At 41.4% G+C, this 24228-nt stretch overlaps 1 protein-coding gene across 2 annotated transcripts in view; it reads right to left on the bottom strand.

Moving 5' to 3' along the window:
- The window catches only part of ERBB4 (erb-b2 receptor tyrosine kinase 4), a 525424-nt gene that overhangs the window by 131525 nt on the left and 369671 nt on the right, over positions 1–24228 (bottom strand). For both annotated transcript variants that reach the window (XM_056496724.1, XM_056496723.1), the window contains exons 5-9: positions 15007–15072; positions 9357–9475; positions 5336–5477; positions 3854–3967; positions 2326–2452 (exon numbers count right to left, since the gene is read on the bottom strand). In XM_056496724.1, coding sequence (XP_056352699.1) covers positions 2326–2452; positions 3854–3967; positions 5336–5477; positions 9357–9475; positions 15007–15072 — 568 coding nt within the window. The remainder of the gene's footprint in view (positions 1–2325; positions 2453–3853; positions 3968–5335; positions 5478–9356; positions 9476–15006; positions 15073–24228) is intronic.

Below are 24228 nucleotides of genomic sequence, written 5' to 3'. Positions count from 1 at the left end.
GTTCCTTACACTCAGCATTTAAAGAACACACTTTTTAGAAGGTGTTGAACAAGGAACCTCTAAAAGTATAGATTTTTGCCAAACAAGTTTATCAATGACAAATGAAATAACCTCCTAAACTTAAAATTTTAAACTTGGATATGCCATAGTATAAAAAGATGAAGCTGACCTCAATTTTGAGAGTGCCATCATTTAGTAAATATTTAAAAGTCAACCAGAAGCCTAAACCAAGCAAAAACTCCTCTGCAATGGCATGTTATGGCATTTTTGTGTGTTTTCTGAGAGTAGGAAACATCCCTAATAAATATGGAGCACACATTTCCTCCTCTCCTGCTTCTGCTCTCCAGGACATGTGATTCTTGGAATTTAAACATGCAGGTGATCCACCTGGCTGCCTTTGGGGATGGACCTCAAACCTAGGAGGTGACACACTGATGGGGTCACCTCTAACCACCCTGAGGTGACTTCAGCCTAGCAGCAACAAAATGAATTCTAGAATGTTAATAAAACAGCCCAGTGGACCACACAGGCATCAAGCACATGCTACTTTAACAATGTGAGGCTCTCAGAAAACAAAGTAATAAGTTTAGACTACCTGACAGAAACACAGAATTTGCTTTCAAAATGCATTACCATCAAAGAAGGAAAACCCTTGCTTGCAATAAACATGAGGCAGCTGAATTTTACCTCTAAAGTCTGAAGATAAAATAGCTTTAAAGAGGCAGATATACACTTAAACCCCTTAAACATCCAAATATCTGATGCTCCATTAACATACAGAACTGCATATCTTAATTACCTTAAATAGTTGTGTATAAAAACCACATATAATTCCATATATATTGACATAAATTATAACAAATTCACAAAGACTTGAAGTTCATATGCTCAGGAAAGAACCACAGGATCAAAAAATAGGACAGGATCAATTGCACAGCTTCCAATGGAAACAACAACAAAAAAAATCTTCTGCATTTTTCAACAAAATCATTCTCTGCCACTACCAAAAGTCTTCCAACTCTCCAGAGAACCAGAGTGTAAGTCCCTGCAATCAAAAACACTAAAAATTCACACTCTAAAATTTGAAGTTTGCTGTGAATAAATGAATTTGTGACCGAAGTTGGAGAGAAAATAATTAAGATTGTTGTTTCTCTACACTGCCCATTTATATAACAAACTTCTTGTGTAGTCAGTGTCATTTTTTAAATTTCCCTTTCATATTGCTGGTTTGCAAAATGCAATTGGAACTTTAAATAAAAAAGCTGTTCCAGAAATCTAGATATCTTTCATTGATTTTTAAATCTTCTCTTTGAACCTATACTAATACAGTTCATTCTGTAGAAAAATTTAGGGTTGCAGAACTCAATGACCTCAGACTTTAGGCTTGCTGAAGTGAGTTTTCTTCATCAGAAATAAGACAAAGTGCTACAAAGTTTCTACATTACATGTCCTACTCTTCTGTAAAATGGAATAGAATATTTTAAATTTCTGCTTATAGTTCAAATTTAGATATTTTTCAGGCAAGTACAATTTTATTCAAGGTTAGGTTTGGTTCTTTTAATTTAGACAGATTTTTTAATGAGCTAATATAGTTTTCCTGCAAAAGCAGTTCTTTTACTCAAAATTAAATTTCATGTAATGCACCAGATTAATTCACACAATTAATTCCTCATGGGCTTTAGCTGCTTGTCTTCCATTTATTTGATTTTTTTCCTGTCCTGTGAGATTTAACAGGTTTCCATCCAGCCTCTCAGTTGGTTATTTGGCCAGAGCAGAGCCACGTGGCACTTTGAGGTTTTTCTGGACCTATTACAACAAGCAAAAAATTGAAACCAAAATACTGGGTTTATACTCCAGAGAATTCCTCTGCAACTGAAACTTAAACAGAGTCTTCAAAACTGATTGACAAGAGGGCAACTTTTGGGCATGTGAGTGTACTGACAGCCACCCAGACTATAACCAGTACATTCTGCATGTTGTTTAAATTTTGTATGGCCAGCAGAATAAACCCATGGAAGGTAACTTTTCTCCCTTCTATTCTCTAATCAGCCTTTATTGTAAGCCAGTATTGAGGACCTCATAAAGTAACCAGAGAATCATAGCTGTCTTTTCTCTTTTTAGTGCAAACAGTTAATCCATCCTTTTTTTTTTTCCCAGAGGTTGAATCCTAAGAGTCAAGGCAATGGCTTTCTCCACAAGAGAAGGCAGAAAACTAATTTATCCTGGATCTGCTATTGCATAAAAGCCTGCAGCCATCACTGAGAGGGGGATGCAACTGGTTTCAGCTGGCACCATGACACAGCACCCTAACATTTTGTCACTTACCCATGAATCCCAGTGACAAGGAAGATAAGGTTGCCATTGATCTTGGTGCAGTTTACAAACTTGTCAATGTTGCTGGAATCCACCGTCTGAGCTGACACCAAACTCCCTGTCCCAATGCCATCACATGCTGCCAAAACAAGGAGCTTGTGTAAAGAGCTAGGGGAGATAATTACTGAATCACAACACATTGGCCTTGCAGACATGAGTCTTCATCTCATTCAGCACAGAGGTTAAAGCAGCATCCTTGACCCATATTCCCAAAGGAGCACATGCCAATTCATGAGCTACAGTACCTGCACACAGGTTAAGGTATTTCACACAAAGGCAAGAATCAACCACACAAAATGCCACCACACGAAATCCCACTCAGCCCAGCCATGCCATTTCTTGGTGCACTGCATGCTGCAGAAACTGAGGGCTGCTGGCTTCAGAGGTCCCCTTCTCTGGTGGATTTGTGAACTTAACCATCCATGCCATAAGGTCCAAAGATAACTTTTACTTATCATTTTTTAACTGATTTATAAATAACTTTTTATTTATCAGCTCAGTCCTGGAGAAACTGGCAACCAGTGAGGCAACTTCTCTCTGCATTTTCTGGGACACAGGATGCATCCAGGAACAAACCCCTCATGATTTCAACCACATAACCTGGATTCCTCCAGGAACAAACCCCTCATTATTTCAACCACATAACCTGGATTCCTCCAGGAACAAACCCCTCATGATTTCAACCACATAACCTATTCTGTCCTCCTAACTGGGCTCCGCTAATGGCAACTACCAGCAGAAGTTTTTACAAATGTGATAGCTTTCCTCCTGAGAAAGTAAGGAACCTTATACCTGTGTTTTCATGCATAAAACTATCTATTCAACAAGTTATTTGCCTCAAAAAAGCCAGATGTGGCTTCCATTACAACTGAGAACTGGCATAGCCCACGTAGGAAAACCTATGATGCTTTGCTCAACAGATCTTCAAGCAGGGAGCAGAGAGTCTCCTTGCTGGAGTCCAGAAAAGCAAAGCAACCTACAGATTTCAGTTTTTTCAACAGAACCATCACTAGTCTGTGTTTGGGACACTGAGAAAGGAGGTGTAAGATTCTGGAAAAACAGAGACAGAGGAAGAAAATGGAAACCTAATGTTGTGTTGACAAATGTGGGACATCCCAGACACTGAAGTTAGAGCTTTTTGTATGACTCCCTTTGGAATGATAAAAGGACACCTCCAGGAAATACTTGACATTAAAAAAACACAATGAAGAATTCTTTCAAATTTCTCTAAAACCAACAGAGAAATCCCCTTTGTTTGTGTCTAATAAAAAGTGATTGGTTTGGTTATGTTGCCATTACAACTTAATAAATTTTCACTCTATTGTATGTGCTTGACACACAACCTACACAGCTCAAAAGTTTTGTGGGTATTCAAAAGGCTATTCATATTCCACAACACACTCATGAAGGGCAATTCAAGCCAAAAACAACACTCTGTGTAGCCTGCTTTCAAGAAAATTTCTACTGAACCACTGCCTACCTTTAGGACAAATGTCAGTGCAGGGCTTGCACATCTTAATTCCATTTTCTTCAACCTCCATCTTGGAGCTCGGACATGCCCGGACACAAGAGCTGGAATCTACCACAAAGTTGTCTGAAAAGAAAAAGGAGATATTGGCAGAAAGGCAATAAAAGCTGGGACATGTTTGTGAACTCCATGTCTTTGCCTATTGCTACCTTATCACTTCCCCAGTGACACTAACAAAGTTCTGGGTTTTCAGAAGTGTATAAGCAAAATAGGCACATTATCAGAGACTTATAAAAATCTGTAAATTGTGAGTCCTGATCCCTCTTTCTCCCCAAATTTGGCTTTATTATAATTTGTAGGGGAAAAGAGTTATGATAATAGGAGAGAAATAAAGCAAGATGGTTTGTCCTGTCTTTTTCATGCACATAATACATCTGAGATATAACAGTGAACAGAACAATAAGTACCCAAAGGGAATATAGACTGATCCTGCCTAACTAAATGCTTAGTAATAATAAGAAAAGAAAAAAAATAAAAAAGCCAAGTGTTCAATGAAGCATTTGGGGAAAGAATTATATCCCTTATAGTGTATGTTATAAGGTTCTTAACAAACCAATCTTGCTTCAACAAAGCCACCACTATTACAGGCAGAGCTAGGCCCTGGTGGTCACAGCCCCTGGCTGCTGTCATTCCTCCACAGAGATTCAAAATTTTGGATTGGGATTGAATTATGGCTCCATTTAATATAGATCACACATCTTTCTTACATGTAATTTATGGATAAAATAATTAATGTACAACTGCAAGTCTTCATGGAATGAAAGGGAGAGAAAGAATACCATCTCCTTTATTATTGTTTCCAATTAAACCAGCAGATTCAGACAGTATAAGTGATGACCCTATAATTTTTTCTGTTGCTTGTCATCATCTGGCTGGTATCTCAGAAACTTGTGGGTTTTACATGCATGGGATTCTTCTTTTTTTTTAGCTCCCTCTTCCCCTCTAATTTTACTCTGGAGTTTTAAGACTGCATTCTTGTCAGTATTACAAGTTTATTCCTCAGTGGGACAGAACTTTTCAGGGTAACTTTCTGTCAAATCATCATTACTCCAAATTAGGGGCATCAATATAATGAAAGCACAGAAATTCATACCCTTTTACAATCCCACTATTTTAACTATTTATTTCCACTACTTTGGAATTTGCAAATACTGATCTAGAGTATGAATGTAACAAGCAGTTGACCACAAAAACAGAAACCACCTTTCTTTAGGAGAATCACTCTGGGATTCTTGGGAGCTGTCAGGAGCACAGAATGCCACTGCCTTTAGTTATCATCTGAGTTATTATTATTACAGGCTGCAAGCACATGTGGAGTGATTGGAGAGATTGTTCTCTGCACTCAGCTCTCATTCTCCCACTGTTTTCAAGGCTCCTGAAATGCAGCTCCAGCTTCCCATCACTGCAGAGAAAGGCAGGTAACACAGCACTCACGTGGGCACTTCTTGACACAGAAAGCCCCATAGGTGTACTTGGCATTGTGGTTGTGCTCCAGCTGGAAGGTGGTGGGGTTGTACACAAAGGTCTGGGGGCACTGTGTGACACAAGCACCACTGTCATTGAAATTCATGCAGGCCTGCAAAACAAGGGGGACAAAAATACTGAATTAAATCATATAGCTGCTTTAAGGTTTTTTTTTTTTTTTGGTGTAAAAATGGCCTTGATTGTTCAGACTTGCTGCAATAGTGAGGAATGTGATACAGAGCTCCCTAACATTCACTTTGGCTACTTGGATGTTTCTCAGATCTTGGAAAATATGTGATTTTTCAAATTAGGAATTGTGTGGTTAGCCCCATTAATTAGCAACAGTTGCCTGTTACAACACTTCCTACAAAACCAAAACAAGACTGTAATTTGTTTCATAACTACTCACAATCAGCTAATTCTCGACTTGATAGGACATTCTAAAACTGCCAAGAGCGAGCAGCTATTTATCATCATCTAAGTAAATGCTAATGACTTTTTCAGAGGTCCAGCCCTTCAGATTTCTTCCTGCATGAGTACATCACCCAGCTGAAAACTGTAATTCCCAATTAGGATGCAAGAGGGATGAGAACTTCTTTTGAGCTGGCACGGGAGGGGGCCATTCCCCTAAGTGGCAAGTTTAACAAGGTCAGCTGCTTCACACAGTGAGAGAGGAAAATAGGACTTTGTGCCACTTAGCATTCAGGCTCTGCCACACACAGCTGACAGAGGACAGGGCCCTGACAAATGAAGAGGCAGTGTGTGGGTAACAAAAGTAATGGGATGCAGGGAAAACAATTGGCCATGCAAGGTTGGTAATTAGGAGGAGAAGGGCCCACCGATTTTGACATTCCTTATCAGCACACATCATGCCTGTGCTTTTAGCCACAGATTATGAGAAAACTGTTGGAGTAATTTTCACAGAGCATACCATGAATGAAAAATTTGTATGAATATGAAAGCTGTAGCCTGGCTTGGATCCCTGTAGCAGTTTAAGCAGCCACTGTTACTGGGTATTGCCTCCCCACTAACCTGTGATCCTGTAGTCTAGAGTGAATCCTTCTGGTCTCTTTCCAGGTTGTTAAAATAGAGATGGTTTTGTGTCTTTAAAGAGTCAACAAGTATAACAATAATATGTGTCCTGTCCCTTTGCCTCCTGGGCTGGGACTGAGAGAAAAGAGAAAAAGCTTCCTCTTTTCTGCAGATTTTACTAGCAGTCCTTATCTGGATCAGTACCTGCATTACCCTGGGACCTGTCATGCCAGAAAATTTCAGAAAGGAGAGGCTAATAATAATGTATCCAAGGACAAAATGTGCTGCTGAAAGGAAAAAGCAGGGAAATCCATGATGGAAGCACTGTCCTACATGGACATGTATGTGCAAAGCAAAGCTGCTGATCCTGTCTTTCCTGGTCATTTAAAATGCCTATTATAAAACCTGCCAGGGTTGTTTTTTTTTAGTTGTTTGTTTTTGGTTTTTTTTTTTTTTCCTTTACAAAGATAAACACTTTATTCAGAACTGGATGGCAAGTCCACCCAAGGAACAGGGTTGTGTCACTTTTCTGGTCCCACTAGGCAATCAACCAGGCCCTCTTATGCATTTCAAGTTCTAGACCCAGATTGAATCTGAGATAAAAAACATCAGTAAAACTTTGCCTTAGCATGTTTACTTGCATTTGTGTCAGATGATGATTACTGCCTTGCTTTTAGAACTGAATGTACAAATGACAGGATGGCAGCAGATGGAGGAGTATGGATGAATTTTATCTACAGATATTAAAACCATATTTAGAACAGGATGCTGCTGCAAGATGCCATAATGCTCTAAAGGATTTGCAATTCTTCATAAGCTGTACTTTTGCTTATTAATAAATACTAATTTTGTTTCCTCAACCCATTTCTTACATGTTGACTTAAAAGACACTCCATCATGCACATGACAATTCTCTGATAAAATTTTAGCAAATGCATAAAGTAAAGCACACCTATATTCCTTGGAGACATAGCAATTCTCTGGAAAAATTCATCTAGTAGATCTGGGAACTTTTAATTTATGACTGAAATGTTTTATCTACATTTGTAATTGCTTCAATAATATATGCAAATTTCTAGCATTTTGTGCTAAATGCTGCTAATTTGTGAATAAAAGCAGGGAAGTACAGAGGGAAAAAAAAAGTTCTGTGTCTCAGCTAAAGCTAAGCACAGTTGTCTATAGCCTAAAGGGTTACACTTTTCACCCACTGTGTCTAAGCAAGTAATGACTAGTCCTGAAAATTGCCAGACCCCTGCTGAATTTCTTTTACATTGCTCTGGGGCCAGAAGGGAATGAGAATAAACCCTGGATGCTCCTCTGCTGTACCAGAAAAAAGATACCAGCTGATTTTTAGCATGCATATTTCCACAGCTGCCACAATTCAGGAAGTCTAACTGCATCATCACACAACTGATGGTGACAATGACTTGCCCTTTGTGGGAGAGGGTCTGTGGTGACACAGAGTCCCCAGGCAGGTGCAAAGGAGAGCCCCTTTATTGTAAAAACCAGGCCTTTTTAAGAAGTTAGGCTTTTATCAGCTACACAGATTAAAATCACAACAGACATAATTCCACCAACCACTATACACCATGGTGTGAGCAGGTAATGGTTGTATAACTTGTTTTTCTATCCCTAATTCAGCTGAGTCCCTTTCCCACAGTCCTTTAACAAACCTAAGCCATGATTTTACAAAGCCTTCCTTTTGTAAAGTTTTACTTATCAGTAACAGTCTTTAACCTTTGAAAATCATTACATCAACACATCAGCTCTGAGGATGTTCCTCAATGCTCATTTGGGAGCAATGACTGCACTTTTCCTCCTCCCTTTACCTATTTATATTGTACATGACACAAGACAGACTGGTATTTTCCTGTCTCTCTAGTTCAAAGCCAGCAGAGAACTTCCAGGGACTGTTGGATCCCCCACAGCATATGTGCTGAAAAGCCACAGAGAACAGCTTCAGAAAATCCTGATGGTGGCTGTCAGGCCACCACTACATTTCATCAGCAGCCAAAGGACAGCATTTAGAGTTTGGTTTTGAAGCACAAAACCTATCACTATCAAACAGTGAGGGCCAGCCAGGGAAAAATTCGTTTTTACCAGTTCATTATGAATCACTTGCCCACAGTTTCAAAATATATGCAATTTTCCATATCCTCCTCCAAACAGCACCTGGCAGTCAACTTCTATTGTATTTGTCTCTTCAAACACGTGGGTACCTTTGAAAACCCACCTCTCTATGCAAGTTGTAATTCTAGGCTTCTTTATACCTAGGTTTCCTTCCCCTGGAACTATTAGCAAAACTTGTCTCCTTGTGATGGGCTACACATTTTTTGAGAACAGTTTTGGGTTCTAAAGCTGCTCAAAATTAAAAATAGGGGATTAGAAACAAGACTTTTCTAAAGGCCTGGACATTTAGATTGTCCATTTCTTTAAAGAAAAAGACATTGCTTCTTTCCATCTGAAGCACATATGTAGTAACATGCATTTGAGAGAGGGCATTTTGGGAACCACATTCCTTCCATCTCCATGAAGGAGCATGTCCAGTAAAAAAACTGAATTTAAATTAAGTCTGGCAGAAACAGGGAATGCCTTGCACAGAGAAGCTAAATCGTTGAAAATTTGAAAGGCACACAGCGCTAATAAAAACCATGTTCAAGCATAACGACAAATACGTCTAAAAATTTGCTCTCACCTCTAAAAGCTAATTTTGGAAAAGATAAAGATCACAGGGATAAGCCTATTAATGGTTCCAAATCTGTATGTACAAATCTCACAGATCTGTTAACGGGCAGCATTAAGCAGATAAACGACAACAGAGTACGACAAACGCTAAACGCTAAAATTCGCATCCTGAGTCTGCGAGCGCAGTGGAAGGGATGAAAGAGTGACTTCCATGGGCTGAAGCATTAGGAATCTGGCAGGCAGAGCAAGGCAGGATGAAGGAAGAGGCACGTACGAAGCAGTCGGTGTCCTTGGGTCCGTGGCAGCCGCCGGCGCACTCGCGGTGGCAGCAGTCGCTGACGTAGGGCCCGTAGCAGCGCCCGTCGCACTGCTCTGCACACACCGTCTTGGTCACTGCAGGGCAGCAAAAGGGACATGTCACACGCCCAGGGCAAGGCACAGAGCCCCACAGCTGCCCCAGCAGCAGTGCTGGATAGTCCCACGGGGAGTGGGGAGCTGCCTCAGCTCGGATCCAGGACCGCGCCATCCTCTCTTTAGCAGCACGCATGCAGGGGGAATTCTTAGTGTGCCCTCTTACCTTGAAAATTAGAATCTTGCTTTCAAATTATTCACTTTTTTAAACACCTTCTCCCCCCAAAAATAACAGAAGAGCCCACCAGGTACACCTGAGTTTTCCCCATGAAGAACAGCACCATAGAGTAAATGGGTGAAATTCAGAGTGAGACCACCAGTGTCACAGCCAAATCCATTTGATAAATGGGAGCAGAGCAGACTGCAGCCTTGGAACCCATTTGGAAAAAACACTTGCTATTTCTAAATACTGCAATCCTGCCTTCATTCACAGAACTAGAACCACCAGCTGGATTGTGGTTCCACACCACTTGGGGCTTAACCTTGTGCAAAGAAAGGTCAACCAGTGGAGCATCCACCTCCCCTCTTCACTCAGCTGTATGGAAAAATAAATTAGTATTATCCAAACTATACCAACCACCACTGCCTTTTGATAAAAGCTGGGATAATGCACTTCTGCAATTAACCTTTAACATCTGTTTTTTAAAAGCCATTAAAAAAATGAAAACATTATGAAAAACATTTTTCAGGAAACAAGAGAAAACAAAATTCCATCCAACTTTCTACTTGATTCTACTATTTTACTGTATATTCCATCCAACTTTCTGTTCAATTCTACTACTTTACTGTATAGGTAACACATTTGCAAGTACATTGCAATCCAAAATCCCTTCACTACTTGCCAGAAATACTTAAGGCAATGCTGAAGGTTCTTGCTACATACAATATTTATTTAGGACATAAAAATGAAAATACATAAAGAGAAGTGATTGTTTGTAATCTATGGAATAAAACAATGCATTTTTAGAGCAATTTCATCTTGCTGATACCAGAGGAAAACCCCCAGAGAGAAAGAAAAGGCTTTTGTGGCTTGTGCAATCTAATTTGAGAAATTAGGGAAATTCTGTGAAGGCACTTACTGTCAACACTGCCTGAGAAGCACATTAAGAAGAATTGTGTATTTAAGTGACAGTGTTGATAAACATTAAGACAGATGTGAAACAATGGCACCTGTGGCTGTGTGCCACCAGCACACTGTGGTGGCACACAAAGAAACAAAAACCTAGTCCACCTCCTATGGTTGGAGACAGACAACACAAACCCTCAGAGATCCATATGAGGAAAGCCTTTTATTGTTCCTGGACCCTTCTTAAATTGAGGGCTTGAATCTCCCAGATGTGAGTGGTTGGGGTCTTAAAAATGGCTGATCTGGAGGAACATGGTCCTCACTTCAGCACAACACTTGAACTGGATGCCTTCAAAAAGTGTATTTTGCTTCTGGTTAGACACCAGCTCAAGGAGGGGTCTCTACCACAGTGGCCCCACACACCCCAAGACATCAATGAGCTTTCCAGGCTCTGAATCTTAAGGACTCATATTTCTTTAAAAAGAAAGGTTTTCCCCTAGACAAAGCAAACACAAGGCAATTCTGTGTATTGTCTGAAGGCCTGGAACAATCTGATTGCTCAGATGCCAATGAACATCACTCACCAGTTCAGCTTCCTGCAATCATTCTCAGGGGGTAACCTCACAGAAAATACACCTAGCTGCACTGGTTTACAAAGATAACAAGCTTTTTTTTCCCAAATGCTTTCCTCCAAATGCAATCAATTAATTTCACAGCTGTAACTCAAGACCTATCTGAAAGAGTGAATTATGAATATTGCCCAAACTGTCAAGCTGTATGGCATTTCAGGTGCCAGGCACTCATATCTTCACCCAACACAAGCATGAGGAGAGCCTCACTAATCCCAGCTGAGACCCCAAGCAGACCTTTTGGGGGTCAGCACAACTCCCTGCCTGGATTCCTAGAGATTGTGTGAATCTGGAGGGTTCAACTACACAGAGCTGTCACAGTCAGGACCAAAGGACAAACACCAAAAATGTGCTGTGCATGGAGATGGACTTCTGGGCAAGACTGTCAACTTCTACCAGGATTTCACAGCAAGAAACTGTGTTGGGGATGGGATGAAATGACCACCTCATACACATGTGCAAATATCAGCCTCCTTTATACTTTCCCCTTATCTTTAATTGTGTCAGGACACTATGGATCCATGAAGGAAAAAATGGGAAGTAACTGAAATCGATGGAAGTGTTATGAGCATGCAGAGTTATCAGGGCAGCACAAGGGTTTTAATTAAAAAGAAATGCTGGTTTTCCCTGACTGATCCCAGCTGCTGGTTCAGCTCTTTCTGTGTGTCCCACCGGGCTCCTGCTTGCCTTTTGCTGCTCTGATTTGGCACCTTCTCCTCAGCAACACCAGCTGCACAAGGACAGCATAAATACAGTTGTGCTCTGACCACACTCCTGTACACACAGAATCATGGAGCACTTGACATTTGCTAAATGTTCCATGTTTGATTTACAGGTTATATTTGTATTTTTGCATTCCCTGAGTTGGCTCTATATTCTAATTTAGATTGTTGTCTTTTCATTCCTCTTGGTAAAAGGGCATAATCTGTGACTTTAATAATGTATTGAATTGTAAAAGTCTCAATTTCTGCATGAAACTATTAACAGAAATGAACAGCAAAAATTTTAACAACCTAACCATATATATATATATATTTTCAAATTCTATTAGTGACTTCCAAAAGCATTTGTTATTATTTTATTGAAAGTGGTTTACATTCTACTCAGTGTGTACCCAATAAAATTTGAAAAAATAGAGTATTTTAAAAAGTTTTTTCACATCTGCCTTTCCTGATACTGAAACAAGTTATATCATCTAGATTTCAAATTTTTCCTAATTCTTCCTATTAACATCTACTAATATTTTAATTATAAAATTAAAAAGGATTGCTAACTGTACTCTGAAATTTTATCTTCTCTACCTCCTAACAGAACAGCTTGGCTTAAATTTCCTATTAATTGTCTTCTTAAATACATGAATCTTCTTGTCACATTTAAAGAGACATTAGAACAGAGTTAGATGCAAGTGGTGTTTCAGACAGAGCTAGCAACAAAGACATTGCTGGAAGGCAACATAAGAAGCAGCTAGGTAGATGATATTCATGAAAAAACAAAGGGATTTGGGTTTTTTTCCATATGTAATTTGAAATGAAAGACACGGATTAAGATCTTTCATTTTTTTTTATCCCTTCCCAGGAAAATAATTTAAATCTTATCTTGGGAGGGGGGCTTATTTTATATTTTGCTTCAACCCTCAGTAAAAAAAAAAAAAGGGAAATGATCAAAATGCAGCTCTGAGTTGTTTCTAGGATCAAAATGGTTTGGCACTGGATGTAGCACTGCTGGAGTATTTTCCTACACGTGTTGGATAGATGTGCATCCTGACAGGGTTAAGGGAGACACAATGTGCACAGCACCACTCTCCAGTTTGTACCTAGCCACAACATTTGTGAGCCCCAAAACCAGGCATGTCTTTAAAGTCAAAGCAGCAAAAGCATAGTCCCACTTGCATTTTTCTGTTTTCCTATTCAAATTCTCCCTCTTTGCTTTGCAGGAAACACATTGTGTGAAAATCCAATGAAGAAATGCCCTTTACCAGCTTTTTTCTTCAATCCTGCTTCTTGTCCAAGGTGCAGTGAGGTCATGGAGGCAAAGAAGTCAAATTAATTCCTGTCCCTGACCATCAGAGGCTTGAAGCAAGAGGATGTGGAGCAGCTACTCAAGTGGAAGACTGTGATCTGTGTATCTCCCTGAAAGCTGGATGGGTTATGTCTTTTCCTAGTTTTTTTTTGTTTTGTTGTTTTTTTTTTTTTTTTTTTTGGCTGATGCCACGGGAGCTGACCCTGCCACAGGGACCTCTGCAGGTACACAGCCAGGCTTGCCATGAGCAGACACAGCCTGAACCTGCATCCTGGGCTCCTCAGCTTTTAAACCCTGCCAAGGTTTTAAACTACTCCTGGATAAGCTAGCCACAGAAGGCCTGAGTAAATCTACTCATGGTTGGATGGTTTGTGCAGCTTCTTACAAAGTTACAAAGTTTTAATAGATAAAAAAAAAGCTTCTCATTAGGACAGAGAAAAAAATAATTAATTCTAACCATAATATAAAATAATTTTCAGCTAGGGTTTAGGTCTCTTTCCATTATCTACTTAAGCACACAATCCAGAATATACTTCTTTTCCTGGTAAGGAGCACTGACTTCCTCAGTGCCTTCATAAAGACTGCCAGCAAAGGAAGGAGGTGTCCTAGCTCAATTCAGACAAAAAAAAAATCTGCTGTGCATCACTGTAACTTAGTCCTACAATATGTGCTAAGGGTTTTTAACCACACCTGCAGATAAAGCACATTATGAGGCAGTGATACAAGAACAGGTTAACCCTAGCAAATTGTAACTCTGAGCAGCTTCTCCAGCAGAATCAGCTGATGCTCCTCAAGGGAAAGCAAGTCCATCCAATCTCTCACTCCAAGTAGTCAAAAAACCCAAACAAAAAACCAAACAAAAAAAAAAACAAAACAAAACAAAACAAAACAAAACAAAACAAACAAAAACCAACAAAGCAAAAAGCAGCTGCACTGTTCCTACCAAGTCCCAGGAAAGAGGCAGATGACACTGGGCTGTCTCCTCAGCTCAGGGATTATTTGGGGTGCTTGCCTGGGAGTGGCTCATTTGTCACAGTCCTTCCTCCCATTTACAACTCAGCCAAGGAGAAGAGTTCATTCATTTCCCAGGAAGAGTGATTCCAGTAAAGGCAAGAAAAAAAAAAACTTGTAGAAAAAAATAGTTCTCAATTTTCTCCTCTTTTATTATCTGCTAATATTGTGACTGTACTTGTAGCTCTTTAGTGCCTATGTGAAGGAGCTTAAAGCACACGAGGAAGAAACTCAATTTAATGCTTTCTAAATTCATGAGGACAGAAAAACATTGTGAGTAACCCTTCACTTACTACTTCCTTCACAAAAAAACTATTATTCTCTCTTTCAGTACAACTCAAATACATTCTGAAGTTACTATAAAGAGAACAGTTCTACAAGATAACTAATATTCTCAGGCTACCATTGAAATTAATAGAGTATTTTGGCATCAGGAATTTTGCAAAGTCAGGTGGTCATTGAAGATCTACAAATCTGCCTTGTAGTTTTTTCTATTCCTGGAGTATTAATTTCAGTGTATTCCAAAATAGCCATCAATATTCTCAAGAGCAACCAAGAAATGAAAAGAAAATTCAAGTTAGCACAAACAGTCTTAGAAAGCACAAGGGAGGAAAGAAAAATATAATTCACATGGATGGATTTTGGTTAAAACATATGGGGAAAAAAATCACTTGTATATTTTAGAGTTGTACTGAACCCAGAATTTATGGTATCCCTGCCCAGCTGATAGAAAAAACAAGTAGGATCTGTGTTTTCCAGTCCTTTGTTTCTGACTCTCAGACACTTACAGGTCTGGCAGTGATTCTCTGTGGGTCCCCAGCACCGTCCTGTGCAGGACTTGTGGCACCGACCACCTGCAGGACAGACAGAAAGACAGAGATTGGAAATGCAGCTTCCTTTCATTCCTTCAGCATCCAGCAGCTGTGGAAAGTGAGAGTCCATGTTGTCTTTGGAAGGTTTTTATACTTTAGCAAGGTTGAAACAGTGCCTGTAAAAAAGATCCAACTAAATAACCAGACCAAACTTGTGTGAAATGCAGGTACTTACCTAAATGCTTTGTACCCTAAATACCTTTGTGCTATGCACAGTGACCAGGGCATTTTAAAACAAAAAGAAGTGTGAGCAAGTCTGAGGAGCAATGTCATCACTCAGTGCTCTCTATTGCTTTCCACAGCCTCTGCCAGACCTGCTGGCTGCTCCACAGGAGAAGAGATGGCTGTGCTGGAAAGGCTGTACAGCTGCCTACCTCCTGTCCAGTTTCACCTGGACAGCGGGACATTCCACTGATGCCTTTGGTTAAAAGCCACCCCTCTTCCCCACAAACTTGCATGGTCTGCATGCCCAATATTGTGGTGAGGGAAATGTGCCCTGTGCAGCCACTTAACCCCAGTGACAGCAAAGCTCACAGGACCTTCTGTTTTCTGGCTGCTGGTTCTTTAGTTGCCTGTGGTCGTGCTTCAGGAACCTCAAGTTCCTTCAGACCTTGGATGTGATGCTGTGCATCATCTTTCCACATGCTGACAGGTTTAGTCCCTGAAGAAAAAGAACTGTGGGTGCTTTCACTGTAAAATACAGGTGTAAGAAGAAGCATTAGCAATGTCAGGTTTTGTGAACTACCTAGGAATAAGTGACTGAAATCCATTTGGGCTGAAGTGGGAGCTGAGTTGACATGTGCATGCTGTGCTGAGCCATGTGAGAGGGAATGGCAAGCAAGGAGAAGAGCTGGGGTGTTCCCTTTGCACTTCAGCACCACTGGAGAGAGGGCTCAGACAGCCCCACACCAGCCTGGGCAGGGAGGGAATGCAGAGCCCATTCCATGCTGCCAAAGTCCAGGTGTGGCAGGCAGGCAAGTCCTTCACAGAGCCAGAGCTGATGGGATGAGCTGAGACACCCAACATAAAGCTTGTGCAAGTTCCTATTGCTGGAACCCAACCCTGTGTTTGATTAAACTTTTATACATCACTGAACACTGCTGAGATTCTGTTAAGTGAATTTCCCCTTTGAACCTGATCCAGGTTCAATCCTTTTAATCGTGTATTAACAGCTGCTGCTGCTAACACTGCTCCATTACACTAAATCAAATACTTGCCACATGCCCTGATGGGAGATGGTTCTGGAGAAAGTACAAAATGTGTCTCAGCTAAGGTTGGATCACCCTAAAGACAAACACTGCTTCTCTCCTAGCAGTGAGCTCACACCTCCAGAGCTGAGCAAACCCACTGTGATATCCTGTGAAGTCAGACTCTGTCTCCAATTCTTCAAAGCCAGCATTCCTCCCTTGGCATCCCTGGTGCTATTGATGCTGCTGCCTGGTAATCACCACCCTGAATGCCAACTACCTTGTTAGAACTACCAGCTCCTCCTTGCATTCATGTTCATTTGCAGCAATTATACTGGGGAAACATTGCTGCTGATATCACCAGCCCATAATTCCTCGTCACCTTCTACCATCTGTTTGTTTAGATCACAAATGTGCTATAACTACAGAAATGCAAACTCAGTCTGGCTGACAGGGAGGGCACTCCATCTGGCATGAATAATGCAACTTTAATCAGTAATAATGATTATTATGATTATTAAGAGACTACTGGAACCTTGCACAGAAAGCAAATATAGCCACATTGATTTGTAAGAATGAAAGTTTAAAATGGTGAGGTAAACAGCAAATTAAAGGAAGAGTTTTAGCAGATTTTGTCCCTGGATTCCACCCCCTTCCAAAACATTCTGCAAACACTGGGCTTTCTACTGTAATATGTGCTGTGGGATAACACAGAAGAAACTTCAGCATCCCTCCAAGTGATCCCTAACCAGACAGTCTGCCCACACATCTGTAAAAGATGCATTTAAAACATGAATTTTCATATCTGAAGCACCTAGGTTCTGAACTGATCCTCAGCATGCAGCCAGAAATTTATTCAGCCACCTCTATTCCTCCTGGAAATAAAAGCAATTCAGCATCTTCAAAGCATCATTTAAAAAATTTTTTTAACTTGCATGCCTGCTGCCTGGTACATGACTTTGTTTGGCAGTGTCAGATGATGATTTGCATTTAAATAGAGATATTTAACAAGAAAGCAAGAAAAGGCTGCCAGTTTCCTTTTTTCTCACTCAGAACTAGAGAGTGTCTGTTTCATTGTTTTCACTTTTCTCAGCTGTACAGACACAACCAGGAACTGAGCTTGTAGGCAGCACACCTCTGAATTGCATTGTTATGTGTCCTTTTGAAGGTCAAATATACTGAGAATTAAAAACCAAACTCCCTCCAAATAGTGTGTCTATATTGGCTTGGTTGTTTAAAGAGAAAAAAAAAAACTTTCTTTGCTCTCCATATGAACTGGTCCAGATTCTGCCCTCAGAAATCCTTCTGTATTTCACCTGGTTTTCCCCACTAAGGGAAAATCTGTCCTGTAATAAGGACAGATTGAAACCCATTAAAGACCAGCCCTGCAAAATTAAGACAGAAATAGTCCTGTGGAAGTCAACATAGGCACTCAGGAGCATAACAAGCATTCATGTGAGGAGCAGATCTCACAGAAATCTGTGTGTCAGGCTTAAATGATAATAAATGTACTGGCCCTAAGGTTGACAAAGCCCTTGGAGGAATTATACTGCTACTCACAGATCTTCCTGTATATATTTCTTAAGTTTTTTAGACTGTGAGGCAACAGAATTGAGAAGAAAAAACTATGAAACAATTTGTGGCATAAATCATTGCTGTTATTCCTTGTGTCTGAAATATCCTAAACCCCTCCAACACACAGCAGAAAGGGCAAATTTGGCCAAAAAAATTGGCCAAAAAAGATCCTCTGCAGGGCACAACCCTTTCACTTGATTCTTCACATTAGAGAAGGAACATGTTTTCCTTTTCCAAGCAAGATAAGGAAGGAGAGAACCTACAGAAGTCTCCTCCCCATTACAGCTGGGACACTGGAATACATTTCTGCTCCTGAATAGTAGCAGTGTTTTGCACACACAGTGACAGTTTGGAGGCTTCCATAATTTTCAAGTGTTTTGTAATGAAATCAAGGTTAAGGAAAGGCAGATTCCCACAGGAACACGAGAATTAATTTTGCTTTGGCAAACTGCACACAGAAAACCAATGTTTTGTCTCCTGGGCTGTCTTCCCTTGGCTAAAACTACTGCAACAGACCTGAATTATGGCCTCTAGGCAAAGCACCTTCCTTTTCATTTCCAGGCTAGACTTTTATTTGTGGGAAATGGTTCTGCTTTCCCAGCCAAGGAAAGTCACCAGCAGAAAATGTTTGCTCACTAGCTTGGGAAAGACCAAGGTTAGTTCATCCTTGTGTTTTCCTGAGAATTGAGAAGGGCTTTCCTTTGACTCCAGACTGACTTTATTATTTTAGAAAGAGATGGGACAAAAAGTTGTCCTCTACACACTCTAAAAACTTCCTGGGCTGCCTCTTTTCTGCTATATTAAGTTCCCAGCAGATGTCTTGCAGGTTAAAGTCAGCTACAAGAACAAGGGCTGATGACCCTGACACATTCTCCAGCTGCTTATAGAATAAGTTGTCCACCTGTTCTTCCCAGCTGGGTGGGTGGTAACAGACTCCCAGTAGGATGTCATCCTTGTTGGCCTTCCCCTTAATTCTTACCCATAACCATTCAACCTCATTGTCATTTATTTCAATTCCCATGGCATTAAAAGCCTCCCTAATATAAAGGGCCACCCCTTCACCACTTCCCTTTCCTGTCTCCTCTGAAGAGCTTGTAGGCACCCAGTGCACACCCCAGCTGTGTGAGCAGTCCCACCATGTTTCTGTGATGTGACTACATCACAGTTTTGCTTCTTCCCCATCAGCTATGCCAGCAGACTCCTCTCAGTCTTTAGGAGAAGGAAAGCAGAAATAAGAGAAGAATTGTCTCACTTTGCACAAAACTTACTTTTACAGATGGTTTCTATCAGGCTAATAAATCATCTTTCAGTGTTAGGATACCTGCAACACACTGATACTGAAATGCAAATAAACACAGACAAAATAAAATGGCTTTGATGGTTACAAGCCTGGTTTTAAGCAGTCTCTTTACTTACCTAACAATCTAGAATAATTGATTAACTATCAAAACAGCTATAAATAATTTATTAGCTTCTGTAAGCTGCTTATAAACTCATCCTTTGCCTAAAAAACTCACTCCTGCAAAAATGCTAGAGATGCCATAGAGATGTTTCTAGACATAACCAGCCCTAAAGCCAAAGAAATTCCAGGTATGCTCTGTGGTAAGAGTCCCAGGCTGTTCTTTGCATGGCTGAGGTGAGACACAAGGTTTGAATACACCTGTGTGTTGTTCTTTCAGGCAACCAAACTCCTTAGTTCTATGTATGCACAGATAATAAAATCAAAATGTAATTCAAACACTGCAACACAGCACTAAGGAGAATTAAAGATACTATTGTTGTGATGGGTTGTTCTGCCTTTATCAGGCCATAATGCTTTCCCTGTCCTTGTCTGACTATTATCAGACATTCTCTCATTCATTTATTCACACTTCTTTGTTAGGTAAAAATAATTTTGCATTTCCTACCTGCCCTGTGCTAGCCTTCAGATCTCTCCTATTGATTTGAAAGTTAATTACCTAAGAGAGTCTCACGCTTCCCAGGATTTCCTTCCCTAATGGCAGGAGAGACACATGTTGCAAGAAAAAGTAAAACTTTCTGTAAAAGAAGAAAATGTGTTATAGTGCTAATTTTCTCTTCCTCTGTAGAAGCATTATGGGATACAGAAATTTAAGCATCAATTCCTCCACTGCCTCATTCACTCATGTCTGTTGAATTCATCTAAGGATCTATCACCAAAGAGTTTTTCAACACAGGATTAGTCCCAAAAAATCCAGGCTTTTCTTTAACAAGCTGTACCTGCACTGGTATTGTTGCTTTTACTGTGGCAAATGGCAGCAACTGACCTTTCTGTCCCCTCTCTGTATTTCTGCTTCTTCCCTGAAGTCTCTATGCCCAGTGGAGACACCCTGCACAAATATTTATGGGATCCCTCTACAGAGGAAACTCACATAGGGTTCATCAGCAAGCACTTACACTGTGCAAAAGCACAGCACCTGCTGTGGATCCATCCATCCATCCATCCATCCATCCATCCATCCATCCATCATCCATCCATCCATCCATCCATCATCCATCCATCCATCCATCATCCATCCATCCATCCATCCATCATCCATCCATCATCCATCTATCCATCCATCCATCATCCATCCATCCATCCATCCATCCATCCATCCATCCATCATCCATCATCCATCCATCATCCATCCATCATCCATCCATCCATCATCCATCCATCCATCCATCATCCATCCATCCATCCATCCATCCATCCATCCATCCATCCATCATCCATCCATCTATCCATCTTCCATCCATCCATCATCCATCCATCCATCCATCATCCATCCATCATCCATCCATCCATCATCCATCCATCCATCATCCATCCATCCATCCATCATCCATCATCCATCCATCATCCATCCATCATCCATCCATCTATCCATCATCCATCCATCCATCCATCATCCATCATCCATCCATCCATCATCCATCCATCCATCCATCCATCCATCCATCCATCATCCATCCATCCATCCATCATCCATCCATCCATCCATCCATCCATCCATCCATCCATCATCCATCCATCATCCATCCATCATCCATCCTTCATCCATCCATCCATCCATCATCCATCCATCCATCAATCCATCCATCCATCCATCCATCATCCATCCATCATCCATCCATCATCCATCCATCCATCATCCATCCATCCATCCATCCATCCATCCATCCATCATCCATCCATCATCCATCCATCATCCATCCTTCATCCATCCATCATCCATCATCCATCCATCCATCATCCATCCATCATCCATCCATCCATCCATCATCCATCCATCATCCATCCATCATCCATCATCCATCCATCATCCATCCATCCATCCATCCATCATCCATCCATCCATCATCCATCCATCCATCCATCCATCCATCCGTCCATCCATCCATCCATCCATCCATCTATCATCCATCCATCATCCATCCATCATCCATCCATCCATCCATCCATCATCCATCCATCATCCATCCATCATCCATCCATCCATCCATCCATCCATCCATCATCCATCCATCATCCATCCATCATCCATCCATCCATCCATCCATCCATCCATCATCCATCCATCCATCATCCATCCATCATCCATCATCCATCCATCCATCCATCATCCATCCATCATTCATCCATCCATCATCCATCCATCATCCATCCATCCCTCAGTTCCCTGGAGCCCAATCCCACCTGCCAGGAGGAGGACCCAGCCTGGAGCTCAGTAAGGGTGGAAGCAAACTCCTGCTCATGATCACTTCCAGCAGGGACTTGCAGTTCTGCCATTCAACACCTCTATCTCCCCCTCATCTTCCTCAGCAGATAAGAAGAGAGACAAACACAAATGAAGAGGGACTCAGGGACAAGCAGCTGAAAAGAAACTGGCCTGGGAAACAGGTCTGGGAAATGAAAACAATCCAAGAGATACACTCTGAAAGACAGGCACAGAAAGAGATACAGGGACAGCACGAGGGAGAGCAGGGAGAGGGAGCAGAGACAAAACTTAGCCAGCACTGAAGAAAACAAAAACTGAATACCAAAGAGGGATGCATTACCTTGAGTAATGTGGGATGGAGACAACCCTTGTGTGCGCACAGGGAGCTCTCTGAGAACTGCAAAATCACAGAGTATTGCCAGATCCACTGGTGGCAGACAGCTTTGATTTCAAGAGAGATTGGCCACCAGAGGTAAAGGAATAAATGGAAAGTCAAGAAGAGCATGTCAGCAGCACCGACCGGGCTTGGGCTGCTGGATTCATATCTGCTGCTGACAGCTCTGAGCTGATAGGGAGCTCACTGTAACATTACTGCAGCTGCTACAGAAAAATGTCTTCAGGCCACAGTAATGACTACAGAAAGGGACCTGAGGGGGGTAATGAAGACACTGGTTATTTTTCTCTGTCTGGAGCAGACAGCGCTGGTAAGGCTGTGTGACTCGATGCATTAATTGGGGGTTTAGTCATCCACACAAAATAAAAACCTTCACATATGACAGAGTCTAAAACTTTACACTGATTAATTAGTGTAAAGTTATTACAGTGATTAATTAGGAGCTATTAATTATCACTGCTTATAGCTGTTAGCACAGAGCAATGTAAGTGAATTCCCCCCACTGTGATGGTGAATTAGTTCCAATCAGCATCAAATGCCTCCCTGAACATGCACACAGGGATGCTGAGCAAATGGGGAGACACAGCCAGAAGGCTAAAAGGATAGGTCAAGTCATCCCTGCTGCTTGGCAGGCTCATCAAGAACAACAAAGCCTCAGGAATCCTTCCGTTGTAATCATTATGGTTAAAAAAATCACCCACAGGTAACTGCCCCTCCTCCCACAGTGTGGCAGGAGCAGAGGAGCAGAGACAATTAAACACCTTCCCTCCAAGGGACCATCCCCAAAGCACACACACCACAACCCCAGGCCCCTTCTAAATGCTAATACTTTCTCTTTCCTCTGTGGGGAAGCACAGGGTGCTGTTCCACCACCTGTATGTGAACCCTCATCTCGTTCTCTCCTTTGCTTCCTGTGATGAAGGCTCTCTCCTCTCAGGCCAACAAGAAACGGTCTGGGGGCTGCTCTCTGGAAGGGGAGGGCTCAGAGCTGGCAGCCACCCCTCCCCAGGACACTCTCCTGACCCTGGCAGCTGCTCAGCCCCAAAGGCAGAGAGCTGGGCTCAGCACACAGCCATCCTTGGACTCGTGTCCTGCAGCTGGGTGGCTGTGACCACTGGAGAGCCATGGATCAGAGCACTCCTAGGATTATTTCTGTGTCTAACTTAATGATTATTTAATACCCAGAACTTCAACAGATCAATTGGAAAAGATGCCAAATAAGACCAGCCTGGGGCAGTTTCCACTGTGAGGTGAGAATGCCTTAATTCAAGGTAGGAAACTCAACCCTTTTGCCCCACATCCCTGAAGAACTCCTGATCTGATAATGTGCAGAAAAAAAAGGAGAAAAGTCTGTGTTACTGAGGAAATTTGAGTGTGAGCAGAAGACAGGTCTGTGAGAGGAAGGCACTGCAGATTCCAGCAGACAGAGACCATAGGAAGCCAACATCTTGTATGCCTTGACACTCACCTCAGCATTTCCCCCTGCATGGGGTGTCTGGAAGTGCCTACATCTCCTGCCTTAGCAGCAGTGACTGTGATGCCCAGCACTGACACCTGCATCCTTCCCTACCCACTGGCTCCCAGACCTGGCACTTTTCACACGAAATCCAAACCCACAAACAATCCAACAGCAGGGGAGCACCTGTGGCAGTGCCTGGAATAAATCTGGAGCCAGGAGTCCATAAGAAAAGTATCATTTACTATCTGATGCATAGCTTGGCTGAGAATGGAAGGATGCAGATATAAGGTGCTTTTTTGGGGAACAGGATGTACAGTGCTGGGAGAAAGATTCCTGCACCATTAGATGAGAATTTTAAAAGGAGGCTCTCAACAACCTCAAACACACAGCTCAGAGTGTTCTTGTGTGGCTTTAACAGCAGCTCCTCAAACAGGTCAAGTCAGTCAATACCACATAACTCAAAATATTGTTCTGTTATAATGTTCCTCTAATGCAGCCAAAGCAGTGATAAAGTTCAAACAGAGGGACATAGAGTTTTCATTTTTTAAACAAAGTGATAACCTCAAAGAAGGGAAATCAGAATTGAAATTGAGTTGGCTTTTAAAATCCATTTTATTCTTTCTTGATCCCATGTAGTATTTCTAGAGCCTGGCAGGGTGTATTTGGAAGTACTCATGTTTTAATCAACTTCTGACTCAATTATATGGAAATATTAGAAAAGAATTCCTCATTCCCATGAAATCTGGAGTCCAGTTTTAGGCCAGTTTTTAGAGTTTGGATAAGCCTCTTAATGTGCTTATC

The sequence above is a fragment of the Oenanthe melanoleuca genome, chromosome 7 (assembly GCF_029582105.1).
Source record: "Oenanthe melanoleuca isolate GR-GAL-2019-014 chromosome 7, OMel1.0, whole genome shotgun sequence".
NCBI lineage: Eukaryota > Metazoa > Chordata > Aves > Passeriformes > Muscicapidae > Oenanthe > Oenanthe melanoleuca.
This window is presented reverse-complemented; position numbering and strand designations above follow the sequence as displayed.